This window comes from Chionomys nivalis, chromosome 4 (genome assembly GCF_950005125.1).
Source record: "Chionomys nivalis chromosome 4, mChiNiv1.1, whole genome shotgun sequence".
NCBI lineage: Eukaryota > Metazoa > Chordata > Mammalia > Rodentia > Cricetidae > Chionomys > Chionomys nivalis.
This window is the reverse complement of record NC_080089.1, coordinates 10,681,782-10,694,823: the sequence shown is the minus strand read 5'-3', so window position 1 is coordinate 10,694,823 and position 13,042 is coordinate 10,681,782. Positions and strand designations below refer to the sequence as shown.

General features: G+C 39.0%; 1 protein-coding gene across 1 annotated transcript in view; it reads left to right on the top strand.

The window, feature by feature from the left end:
- Nucleotides 1-13,042, top strand: part of Cntn5 (contactin 5) — a 1,215,881-nt gene that overhangs the window by 946,558 nt on the left and 256,281 nt on the right. The window contains exons 11-13 of the mRNA XM_057767831.1: nt 731-867; nt 5,107-5,236; nt 7,492-7,642. Of these exons, the coding sequence (XP_057623814.1) occupies nt 731-867; nt 5,107-5,236; nt 7,492-7,642 (418 nt within the window). The remainder of the gene's footprint in view (nt 1-730; nt 868-5,106; nt 5,237-7,491; nt 7,643-13,042) is intronic.

Here is a 13,042-nt window from a genome sequence, read left to right as displayed (position 1 = left end):
TGCAAGCTCTGGAGAGAAACTACTTGCTTTAAAGTGTGTGTGTGTGTGTGTGTGTGTGTGATATATGTTTAAGATACAATTTACATTTACAGAAATACCTACTTGCTGTTCAGGAAGCAGTTCTGTGTGTAATGACACGCTCCCCTGTGTAATAATAATGAGCCACCCCGTGTAATAATGATGTGTTCACCTGTCTATTAGTGACATATCAACCTGTGTGATAATGGCATGCTTTCCTGTGTAAGTGACATGTTCCCCTGTGTAATAATACTATGACTCCCATGTAATAATGACATACTCCCTGTATATAATGACATGCTCTCCTTAGCAATGACATCTCCAATATAATAATGACATACTCCCCTGCATAATAATGATGTGGTCCCTTGTACAATAATTACATGTCCAGTGTGATAATGATGTGCTCCCCTGTGCGATGATGTTCTCTTCTGGGTAATGATCTGATCCCCTGTGTAATAATAACGATGGACCTCCCTGAGTAATAACAATAGGTTCCCCTGCCTAGTGATGTTCTCTCCTGTGTAATAACATACCACCTGTGTAATAATAATGGGCTCCCCTGTGAAATAATCTGCTCCCCTGTTCTTATACAAATGCTACAAGTAAGGACTAACTTTATGGAAATTCAGTGACTTTTTCTCTGTGAAGGTTAAATGTGGTATGTGCTGAGGTACTGAGTCCACTTTTCTTTCTGCTTCAATGCTCACAGCATACCCACACTGGGTACAGAAACTGAATGATACCCAGCTAGATAGTGGGAGTCCTCTGCAGTGGGAATGCAAGGCGACTGGCAAGCCCAGGCCCACATACCGCTGGTTGAAGAATGGAGCACCCCTCCTGCCACAGGTATTGTGGGGAACTCAAACTCTGCCTGGTCATTTAACTACTATGGTGTCTTACTTAGGGTGAGTATTGCTGAGGTAAAACACCATGACCAAATGTACTTTGGGAAGAAAGGGTACATTTCTCTCATGGTTCCCTATAATAATTCATCATAAAAAGCAATGAGGCCATGAACTTAAGCCAGGCAGGAACCTGGAGGCAGAAGATGATGCAGAGGCCATGGTGCGTCTTACTGGCTTGCTCATCCTGACTCGCTCACCGTACTTCCCAATAAAACCTAGGACCACTCAGGAATGTACACGCCCACAATAAACTGTTCCCTCTCCAATCATTTCCTAATTAAGAAAATGTCTAACAGGGCTTACCAACAGCCCAATCTCATGGAAGAATTTTCTCAGTTGAAGCTTCCTCCTCTCTGATGACTCTAACTTGTGTCAAGTTGACCTCAAACTAGTCAGTATACATGGCATGCAGCACAAAATGGTCCTCTTTTGTCTTTTGATATGTGTGTGTATATGCCTATACGATATACAAAAATCACATATTATTTTAACTATCTGATTACTATTGGAGAAGTACATTATACAAGTTGTTTAAGGCCTATAAATTCATAAGAAAATATCACTGATCATCATAGCCTTGCTGCCATTTCTAGCTGACCTTTAACTACCATCTGGATTGTGGCCCCCATTGTTCACATGATGAAACTTACCTAAAGTACAGGATTACTTTGACTTACGTTTCTGTGTGAAGAAAAGCTAGAATAGAATTGTGGTGCCTTTGTTCTAGGAAGTGGCATTTCTGCTATGTGCAAACCTAACAAATGTTTTTTCAGTAACTCTATTGCATACATTTAAGCCCATTTTGTGTGCCAGACTTACAATGATTCCTTGTTAATTGTGTAATAAGGGAGCCAGTTTTGATGCCTCTCTCCCTTGACTGTGACATACACAGAAAGGGTGATCAGAGGAGGAGAAGTTCAGGATTCATAACCAGAGGGTATGTGCAGACAGTTTGAACTGCACATGAAGTCCTGTCAGGTAGCTGTGATTTTACCATGTTGACTCATGTACTTTTACCTCCTGGAATCTTGGTTTCTTCCTCTTTTTAGTCAGACTTTTCTAGTCAGACTAAGCTCTGATATTCTCTTATTCTGAAGCCACTTAAACCTAAAGAAAATAAACCTACACAAAAAGCCAGATAGAATACAAAGCCATAAAAGCAAATTTAGGTCCCAGTTTACAAGTTCTTCCTCAATAAGTTTCTTAGGGATTCCTCCTAGGACAAGCAATACTGGTCGGATCTTTTTATAATTTTTTTATTATTTAAAAGGTTTTTTCATTTTAAATACCTGTAGCAATAAAAGAATAATAAAAACCAAGAACAGACATTGAAGTTCAATCCGAAAACCAGAAAAACAAAGCAGCCAAGCCACTAGAGAAGTCTTACCTCTACCAAGTATGGGAGACCTCTAAGTAGACTAAGCCTCTCTCCCCTCCCATTTTATGTTCCCTCTAGTGTTGGGATTAGAGGTTTATGACACTTTAAGACTAAGATTAAAGGTTTGAGCCACCACCAAATGGATTTGTTTCGGCATTGATCCTGTGTATCACAGGGTGACCTTGAACTCACAGAGTTGCATCTGACTCTGTCTCCCACATCCTGGGATTAAAGGTGTGTGTCACCATTGCCTGACTGCTAGTGACTTTAGTTTTGAGTCTGGTATTCAGGCAAGATTTATTTATCAAAATACAAATAATATACCACTACACATACCAACCATAATTCCCCTTTTACTCCCCTCCCCCCAACCTCCTCTCTACCCATCTCCTCTCCATCCACTCCACAGAAAGGGTATGACCTCCCATTAGGAGTCCAGAAAGTCGGACATATCAAGTTGAAGCAAGACAAATCCCTTCCCCATTGTATCTAGGCTGAACAAGGTATCCCTCCAAAGGGAATGGGCTCTAAGAAGCAAGTTCATGTACAAGCGATAAATCCTGGTCCCACTGTCATTGGCCCACAGACTGCCCACACCACAGAACTGTCACCCACATTCAGAGGGCCTAGTTCAGTCCTGTGCAGGTTCTCCAGCCACCAGTCCAAAGTCAGGGAGCTCCCACTAGATCAGGTCAGCTGTCTCTTTGGGTGTCCCCATCATGACCTTGACGCCTTTGATCATATAATCAATCTCTCCTCATTCTCTTCAACTGGTCTCTAGGAGCTCAGTCCAGTGCTTAGCTGTGGATCTCTGCATCTGCTTCCATCCGTTACTGGATGAAGGTTCTATGATGACAATTAGGGTGTTCATCAATTTGATTGCATGGGAAGGCCAGTTCCGTCATACTCTCCAATATTGTTAGGAATCTCAATTGAAGGTCATCCTTGTAAACTCTCAGGAGTTTTCCTAGCACCAGATTTCTCCTTAAACCCATAATGGCTCCCTCTATCAAGATACTTCCTTACTCTCCCTCTCTGTCCCTTCCCCAACTCAACCATTCTGATCACTCATGTTCTCATCCTCTTCCCCTTCACCCCTCTCTCTTCTTTCTCCCATGCTCCCTATTTACTTAGGAGAGCTTATCTATTTCCCCTTCTCAGGGGCTTCAATGCTTGTTACCTTAGGGTCCTGCTTGTTACCTAGTTTCTCAGGGGTTGAGGATTGTACCCTGGTTGTCCTTTGCTTATGTTTAATATCCACTTACAAGTGAGTACACACTGTGTTTGTCTTTATGGGTCTAGGCTACCTCACTCAGGATGTTTTTTTTCTAGTTCCATCCATTTGTCTGCAAATTTTAAGATGTCATTGTTTTTCACCACTGAGTAATACTCCATTGTGTAAATGTTCCACATTTTTTTAATCCATTCTTCAGTTGAGGAACATCTAGATTGTTTCCAGATTTTGGTTATTAAAAATAATGTTGCTATGAATGTAGTTGAGCAAATGTCCTTATGGTATGAATGTGCATCCTTTGGTATATACCCAAAGTGGTATTTCTTGAGGTAGATTGATTACCAATTACCTGAGAAAGAACCATACTGATTTCCAAAAATTTTTTTATAAGTGTTCACTTCCACCAGCAATGGAGGAGTGTTCCCCTTACTCTACAGCCTCTCTAGTATAAGCTGACATTGGTATTTTTTATCTTAGCCATTCTGACAGGTGTAAGATAATATATCAGAATTGTTTTGATTTGCATTTCCCTGATGGCTAACAATATTGAACTCTTTCAGCCATTTGAATTTCTTCTATTGAGAATTCTCTGGTTTGTTTTGTACCCCATTTTTAAATTGGATTATTTGGATTTTGATGTCTAGTTTCTTGGGTTTTTTTTTTTTTATTTTGGAGATCAATCCTCTGTCAGATGTGGGGTTTGTGAAGATCTTTTCTCATTCTGTAGACTGTTGTTTTGTCATTTTGTCTTATTTACCATGGATAGTCAGATCTTTTATTCCCAACATCCAGGCCACACAAATCTCCTTGCCAGATATTATTTTTGCTGAGCAGATGAGTTTAATTTGAGAATGGCATCAAATTACTTGACATCTCTAATGATTAGTAATGTAATCCCTGCTCATGAAGATGGTAAAACCTAATGATGTGCTCACTGCTAAGTTTAAAAGATGCCTCTATATTTAACATTTTAATAGAAAAATTTGTTTTTGAGATATATGCTTTTCTTTTAGATATATTCTTTGACCTTGATTTTCCTCAATTTACACATGCCAGGTCTATCTTTTAAAAACTTCCACATAATGATGAAATTTGTATTTTCCAACTATATTGTATGAAACCTAATTATAAGATAGGTGTTATTGTTGTTGTTCTTAATCTATGTCCTTTGTTAAGAAGGAAGAGTCAAAGTCTGGCCAGGTGGACACAAGGACCATTGACATGACCTGGGCTTTTCTTTACCTCTATTCTGTTCGACACTCTCCATCCTTTCCAGGCTGCACCTAGTTTTGACATCTCTTTTGTAAAAGGAATATCTATCAACTCATTCTCTGTTGGGTTTTCTTTTGGATTCAACTAATCTACCAAACAAAATTGGCTTAGAAAAGAAACAGAAATACTGAGAAAGAAGTTATAATTTCTGAAATAATGTAGTAAATAATTAACTACGTAATAATGTTTATTTAACTGCATTAATTGAAGACCTCCTCTGGGTGGTTCTCAAGATTTTATGTAGATGTTTGGCTTGAGCTGTTTTCTAGATCTCATTTCTTTTTATTTCATTACAGAGTAGAGTGGACACAGCTAATGGAGTATTGGTGATCCGTAGTGTGAATCAATCAGATGCTGGAATGTATCAGTGTTTGGCTGAGAATAAATATGGAGCTATTTATGCCAGTGCTGAACTGAAGATTCTAGGTATGTAGTTGCTAAGCAAGTAAACAGGAAAGAAGTGTGGATTCTTCTCCTACCCATTCTTACTACAGTAAACTTTTATGATGTGAATCTAAAACCTATTTGATGTCACAAAAAGAAACACTGCATCTCGTTGATATTCCTGTAAGCTTTTGAAGACAGCTTTCCCTTCTGCTGTTTCTCCCACCATGTTTATGTGTATGACTTTAGTCTTCATCTTAAATGGCTGGTACAATATGTCTTTGATTCGGCATGGAATAAAATCATGTAGGAGCATACATTAATTTTCACACGAGAAAGCCTGGAGTGTGTATAGAGGGCTACTCTTGTTTCCTTTTTCTTGCTGTGTTAAAACACTGTAACCAAAGCCACTTAAAGGAGGGAAGGGTTTGTCTTACACTTCCAGGTCACAGGACATCAAGGCAAGAACTTAATCAAGAACTTGAAGCAGAAACTATGGAGGGATGCTTCCTACCAGCTCAAATGGACTCATGCCTAGTTAGCTTTCTTATACAGCCCAGAGCACCCCTCTAGGAATGCTGTCACCCACAGTGAGCTGGGCAGGAGTATATCAATTAATAATCATGACAATCTCACATACACACAGATAATTCTTTTCTGGGCAATTCCTTAACCAAGGTTTCCTATCTGAGGACTCTAGGATGATTCAAATTGACAAAGCTGAATAGGAGACAGACTCTAGTATTTGTTTACCCTGTGCTATTCCCATAGAAATGCTAATGGTTTCCCGAGTAGTTTCTGATTTCACTGTGTATTTGACACCAGAGTGAACAGCCCTCTTCTCATAGGCACCTGGTATTATGTTCTGCATTGGAGAGAAAAGCCTTTCTGGGACCTAGAGGGCGAGCATGAAAAGCTCCACCTTTGCTAAGGTAACACCTGGACATGAACTCCAGTCCTCTACTGAACAGTGTCAGGAAGATTTCGTCCAGACTTCCTGAGCAATGCTGGCATGCTGGGGCATGTGCACTGAGTTTGCTTTCTTGTACTCAGTTGGCTTCCTAAGCTTTTGTTCTGGGATGACTGTAGTACAAAGAGAGATATTTAAGTCATCTTAGCACTCTGTCTTTCCAATGCACTTAAGAACCTTACAGGCACTTTCTCCTTGCTAACTTCTGTAAGCATAACATTTATGGGGAAATGGATGGTCTCTGGGACCTGGAAAGGAATTTCTTACATGTAAACTAAATGTAACACATCATAGATACTTACTCAGTTGTGAATGCTTACAGCTGAAATTGTTTCACATTAAAAAAAAAACATAGCTAATAGAGGATTCCATAGCAATTCCATCATCTTAACAAATCAAATATTAATGCATTTTCTTGTCAACATATTGTCCAGCATCTCAGAATTGAAAGGCTGATTCAGGTATCACTTATGTCAGAGTTTTCCCAGAAACATTCTCAAGCCCTTTATTCAATAGACATACTTTCAAGTGTCTGTCATAAATCAAGTCTCCAGGGGGCAACCAAAACTGTTACCTATAATCTTCCCACACTTGTCTTCAGTATTTTGCCACACTTGATTGTAATATATACTGCATTCTAGTACTGCCATGTCATGCACTATATGGCTTTAACATAAGCATAAATTACTTCTGAGAGTTATGCAAAATTCAGTTTGTATAAACAATGACTCACTCAAATGCTGTACATGTGCATATTTCATAGTTAAAGTGATCTTGATATAAGTGTAGTAAGTCTTAATGTTCACACTTAGATGAGTAATTGAGACAAATGAAATAAATTTTTGAGTTAAAATTCATACAGCTCCATTTCTTTAAAAAATTATTTCTTTAAAAACTGCAGTCACTTCTGTATAATTCTAAAGTAAAGTGAGGCGGGCTACATCAAATAAGTTGGGAAATAAAAGATATCAGTTGTCTTCTCTGGAACTTAAAACGTCTCTACACAAAAACTCAAAAGTGACTCTTAGTCAAGCTCCTAAGCAATATCCAAGTGGCATGCAGCCTTTTGCAGTTGACCTCGGTGATCATAAATCAAGCCTGTCATTCATTGAAGTACTATTTCTTTGTATATTTTACATTATGTTCTCATTATTATTAACTATAGGAGCTTTGTTAGTTAATAACAAATTAAATTTTGTGCTAATGCCATCTCTTTTTTCATGAGATTTTAAGGGAAAAATGTGCCCGAGAAACAAGTTAAATACAAGAGTGGACTAAATTAATTCTCAACTCTGCTTCTGATGAAAATTACTTGTCTTTGCGACAGCCTCACCACCTTCCTTTGAACTGAATCAAGTCAAGAAAACAATAATTGTCACCAAAGACCGGGAAGTCCTCATAGAGTGTCAACCACAGGGTGCTCCCAAGCCAACCATCTCCTGGAGGAAGGGAGACAAGGCGGTGAGAAGCAACAAAAGGTGAGAACTTGATTTTGTACTTCAATCTCTTAACATCAGAATAAACTTCTTTTATCAGAAGTCATGGGCTCCCCCAGATCGCTCCACGCACAAGTATTATCTCATTGTCATGCTTCCTTCTCTCCTACAAACCTCTCATCATCCTTGACCCCTCTTCCTGCTAGTTCCCTACCTCCCCCAGATAGCTCCTCATGCTGCTGTCATTAACATCAGATATTTTGGAAGCTGCAAATGACACCCATTAAGTATACATGAGTCTTGTGGAGATTATATCATATTTCATAAAGTAGTTGAAATGTGATTTTTTTTTTATATGTGATTCTAAAAACACCGAGCTTGCTTTAAAAATTTAGCACAACTTCTTTGCTGTGCAGGAGAATTTCACTACATTTTAAACAAAACTAATTGTTTTTGCTTTTCACTTTAGCTTTGCATTATGATGGTCTACATATTGTCTCTGATCATTTTATAGTCTGTGATTTTGTTTTATTTAATAATATGACCATAATCTGTGTCTTCTGCATGGTTATTTTTATGAACAAATTTGTGCCATGTGATATTTTTACCAATGTATCCTTTTCTGTTTTTAATCATGTTAGTGAAAAATAAAATCAGATTACTTTTATGGCAATAGGCACCTTTGAAATGTGTAGAAGAATATACAACGTATAAGTATTTAGTTCTGGAAAGCAAAAGGCAAACAGAAGAGTATCACAGCAGTAAAACAATAGAAACTTGAGACAAATTATGTGATGATCCTGTCCTGTTATACTCTGTCTTCTTTCTGGGCTGATCTGGCAAGTCCCAAGCTTTGCTCTCGTTATCTATTGATGTTAAAGGTAATGATTGAGATGTGATAAAACATCTGCTGATATGGAAGCATATGGCATATATTATTGTATAAGAACTTTGTATTTACCTTATCTATAAAAATAAGGAGTTTGACAGGTTCTGCGAGATCAGAGGTAAGTACAATATGCTTACATAATTCAAGACAGTGATGACTATCTCGAACAATTTTTTAAATGACTTCAGAATAATTTTAAGTTTTAGGGAAATTTCTTTACAATGTGGTGTCTCAGCAACTATAAAATACAGTGATTTCAATAGTCTCAAATGAGATTCGTTGCGTGATTGAGTTCAGGTAGGACATAGAGGCCTTTGTTGCTTTGATAAGATGCTTACATGGGTGTGAGGAGTTGGAATGAGCTTGGTTTGAAAGAAAATTCTTTGTAGACAAACTGTTACTTCAGTATTTTCCTTTGGCTGGATTAATTAAATTATGGCTCATTATGGGGGCTTATCCCCCACAGAAACAGAGAGTTGTATGTACCACTTATTAAAATGGGAAAATTTTGTTAAAAACAAATAACTTGCATTGCAAGGTTATCATGTGTTCTGAATGTACTCCAGCTTTGGAGATATTATCCAAAGATATAAGCAGTCCTATTGGAAATGCTTTATTTTGTCTTATGTTTTAAAGTAGCTTGTGAGCCTTCTCCTGTTTGCTGTAGTTCACCAGATGAATGCTCACCCTCATCGACTGTTCAGTGAGTTTAAAGTTAGGTGGCACCTATTTTCACAGAGTGCAAATATTAGCCGAGTTAGGAGTTGTCTGTTACAATAATAGAAACGAAGTGGTCTTCGTATTTCCTAGAAACTGAAAGGCACAGTTTATTCCAGCTGCATCTGCCCCAGTTTCTATACACCCTTTCGTACCCAGGTCATGAGATGGATGCTGACCTCAAGTCCAGGTACCCCATTTATTTCCAAATTTTGGTACTTCTCACTGAAATGCTGTTCAGGAAGAAAACTAAAAAGTGAAATGTTTATGTTTTACTTATTCAAGGAAAAGCAAGATTTGTCCACGTTCTGTCTTTCTCAGTCTATATATTTAAATCTACACACTGCCTCTGCGTACAGACAAGTAATGGCCTTCCCAGTCTGAGACTGATAGATATAGCTGGTCCAGAAGGATCAAAAACCGAAGGACAACCTGGGCTGAAGGGTGAATTCAAGGTCAAACTAGGCAGCGCAGTGAGACCCTGATCAAAAATAAACAAACTTAAAAGGAAGCATGTGATCAATTACGGCTCAGTAATGCTCAGTGCACACAGCAGATGTGAGACCCTTTGTTTAATCCCTAGAACAGCAGCAAAGTAGGCATAGTAGCAAAATATGAATATCACCAATGGACAATGAATTACCATACTGAGTCACCTCAGCTTCTGTGAGCGTTTTATTTATTTGGTCTGTAGAGATGTTGTCTGTTTCCCTGAGCTCATGTAAATAGCATAATGATTGGCCAGTGAGAACAGCTCTTCAATTCATCTATCTCACCATCACTTATAACAGTGCTGACTACTTTAGCCAGGGACACTCACACCTTGAAAATCACTTTCCCACTCTGGGTAGCAGAATTCTAGTGTGTACGATTTAAATGTTCTCAGTTTCCCTGCTCATGCTTCGGTTTAGACCTACTTCCTGTTTAAACTTATAACTGCAAAGTGGAGTGATGGCTCAATAGTTCAGAGCACTTGCTGTTCTTTTTTTTTTTTTTTTTTTTTTTTTTTTTGGTTTTTCGAGGCAGGGTTTCTTTGTGGCTTTGGAGCCTGTCCTGGAACTAGCTCTGTAGACCAGGCTGGTCTCGAACTCACAGAGATCCGCCTGCCTCTGCCTCCCGAGTGCTGGGATTAAAGGCATGCGCCACCATCGGTTCTTACAGTGGCCCCAGGTTTGCTTCCCAACAAATATAATGGTGACTCATACCTGTGTAGAACTCCAGTTCTGTGGGATTTAGTGCCCTCTTCTGGCTTCTGCTGGAACCAGGCACATATGTAGTGCACATACATACACACAGGAAAATATTCATGAACACAAAATTTAAATAAACAATCCTTCGAAATAAACAGTAAATTTGTTGGCTTGTGAGAATTGAGTGAAATGTTATATGGCAAGTAAATTGACTGGTAGGCATATGGCATGTTAGGATGCGATTTTTATTAAAACCAGGGAGGTTCAGTTTCTGCCTGCAGAGGAAGAAAAGAGGTGGAACGGGCAGAGGTGATGATGATTCTACCATTGATATTTGGGTCTTTAGTGGTAAGAGCAGTTTCTCTTATGAATTATACTGGTATTCCATTTGTATTTTTAATGAATAAACCTCTCCTGAAGATCAAAGAGTAAACAAAAAACCCACTGGTCAGCCTTATAGACACATACCTTTAATACCAGTAGCCACACTAGTTGCCATAGAAACCAGGCAGTGCATGCCTTTAATTCAAATGGTGCACACCTTTAATACCAGCCCCAGAGAAGGTTATAAAGCAGGAGGAATCACCTCTCAGACATAGTCTCTTTCTGAGATTCCTGAAGGAAAGACCTTCTTTTGGACTGAGGTTGAAGGGAGAGTCAATGGCTGATTGTTATGCTTTTATGACTTTCAGGTTGAACCTAAATTTCTCTCTTCTGAGTTTTTATTAGTCATTGTTAAGTTGGTGCCCAATGTGGGGCATGGACTCAAGGTCCGAGAACTAAGAGTTCCACACTCTACAGAATGAGACCATGTTTCAGTGAATAGTATTGTAGATCTCCAAACCTCTTCTTTCTCCAGTATTTAGGAGAAAAAGACTTTTAAAACATGTGTGTGTGTGTGTGTGTGTGTGTGTGTATGTGTTTAGATCAGTGGACAACTTACGGGAGTCAGGTCTTTCTTTTTACCACGTGCGTCCTGGGGATTGTACTTAGCCTATCTGATTTGTCTTTATCCACTGAACTATGGTCTTGCTAAAGAAAATATATTTAGGTTATTCTATGGTACTTGGTCACCTGCTTGATGCACTTGCTCTTCATTCCAACCTCCTGTATCACCACTTGCTCTCCTTTACCTCATCATCCTTCAGTGCCTTGATAAGGTTTCTGTACCAGAAATATGAAGATTCACTTTTATCAATTCTATAGTCTATATAAAATTCAATGACTGTCTTGGGGAGTTACAAGGGGACTTCTAGGGGTTGTGGAAGTGGTTCAGTTGTAAAATACTTGCTGTTCAAACTAGAAACCCTGGGTTCAGTCCTGAGCCTCCTCATTAAAGCCTGACTCTGGTGACACCTGTGACCGCAGTGCTGTAAGAGTTTGTGGGCAGGGACAAGCAGATTTCTGGAGCTCACTGTCCAGAGAGTTGTCAGTTAGTGAGCTCCAGATTCAGACAAAGAAACCGTGTAAATAGTTATGGTGGAAGACCACTGAGATGTCTCACCAAGTAAGGGAACATGCCATCAAGCCTGTGACCTGAGACCCATCCTCACAATCTACATGGTGACAGGAGAGAATGAACTCTTGCAAGCTGTCCTCTGACGTCCATACATGCACTATTGAACACACACTCCCACACACTTACACACCAAAGTAAATGACTAAATGTAAAAATAATTTAATTGGTGGAAGTATAAACATAACATCAACCTCTATTCCCTACATATACATATGTATGCACATTTGCACACTATGTCCATACACAGGCATATGCTACACCCCGTATGTAAAAATGTTTGTTCTCTCTCTCTCTCTCTCTCTCTCTCTCTCTCTCTCTCTCTCTCTCTCTCTCTCTCTCTTTCTCTCCCCGTCTCCCTCCCTCACTCTCTCTTCCCCCTCCCCCTCACATGTTAGGAGAGCTCCAGGTTTGAACACATCGTTTCCGAGGTCCATCAGCACACATTAACTGAGGTTTCATAATCACTTCTGTCCATTTTCCTATTGAAATAAATGCTTTTGAGGAGTCCTCTGCACAGAGACTGCATGGAGATCTTTTTTTCCCCACCATACTATCGCAAGCCTGTTCTGCTCATCAAGCTCCTATTGAATTTCCACTCCAGCTCATTATTCCCATTACTTGGCCATTAACTTTTGTTAAAATATAATCATCCAGAAACACTCCAGCAGTGCACACACATTAAATCTTCATTATTGCATCTTAAACTTCCCTACTTTCTGTGTGCAGCTTGGCTGAGAGAAGAATACAAGGTTCTGAGTGGAGACAAAGTTTTGCATCCTGTTCATTGGCATCTGTCTCAGCTGTTACAGGCCATAATAAAAATGTTATAGATGTTTAAACCTTATTTAAAAATATTAAAGCTCTAAAGTAGTTCAAGTATGGCTTTTTATTTCTAGACCAAAAAAAATAGTGTTTATTGAGACAGTAAAATGTGATACAAGTGCTTAAGAAATTCTGAAGCAAAACTTAATAAATAAGGTATTATACAGAGAGCCACGCCACAGGGTAAGTGCTCTTTTGTGCAACTGAAGTCAAGGAAAGACTTGTCCACAGTCCCCTGCTCTCCAAAGGCATTCTTAATGGCCAACTTTTCTACTTCCTCATTTAACACACATAGAGAATTACAC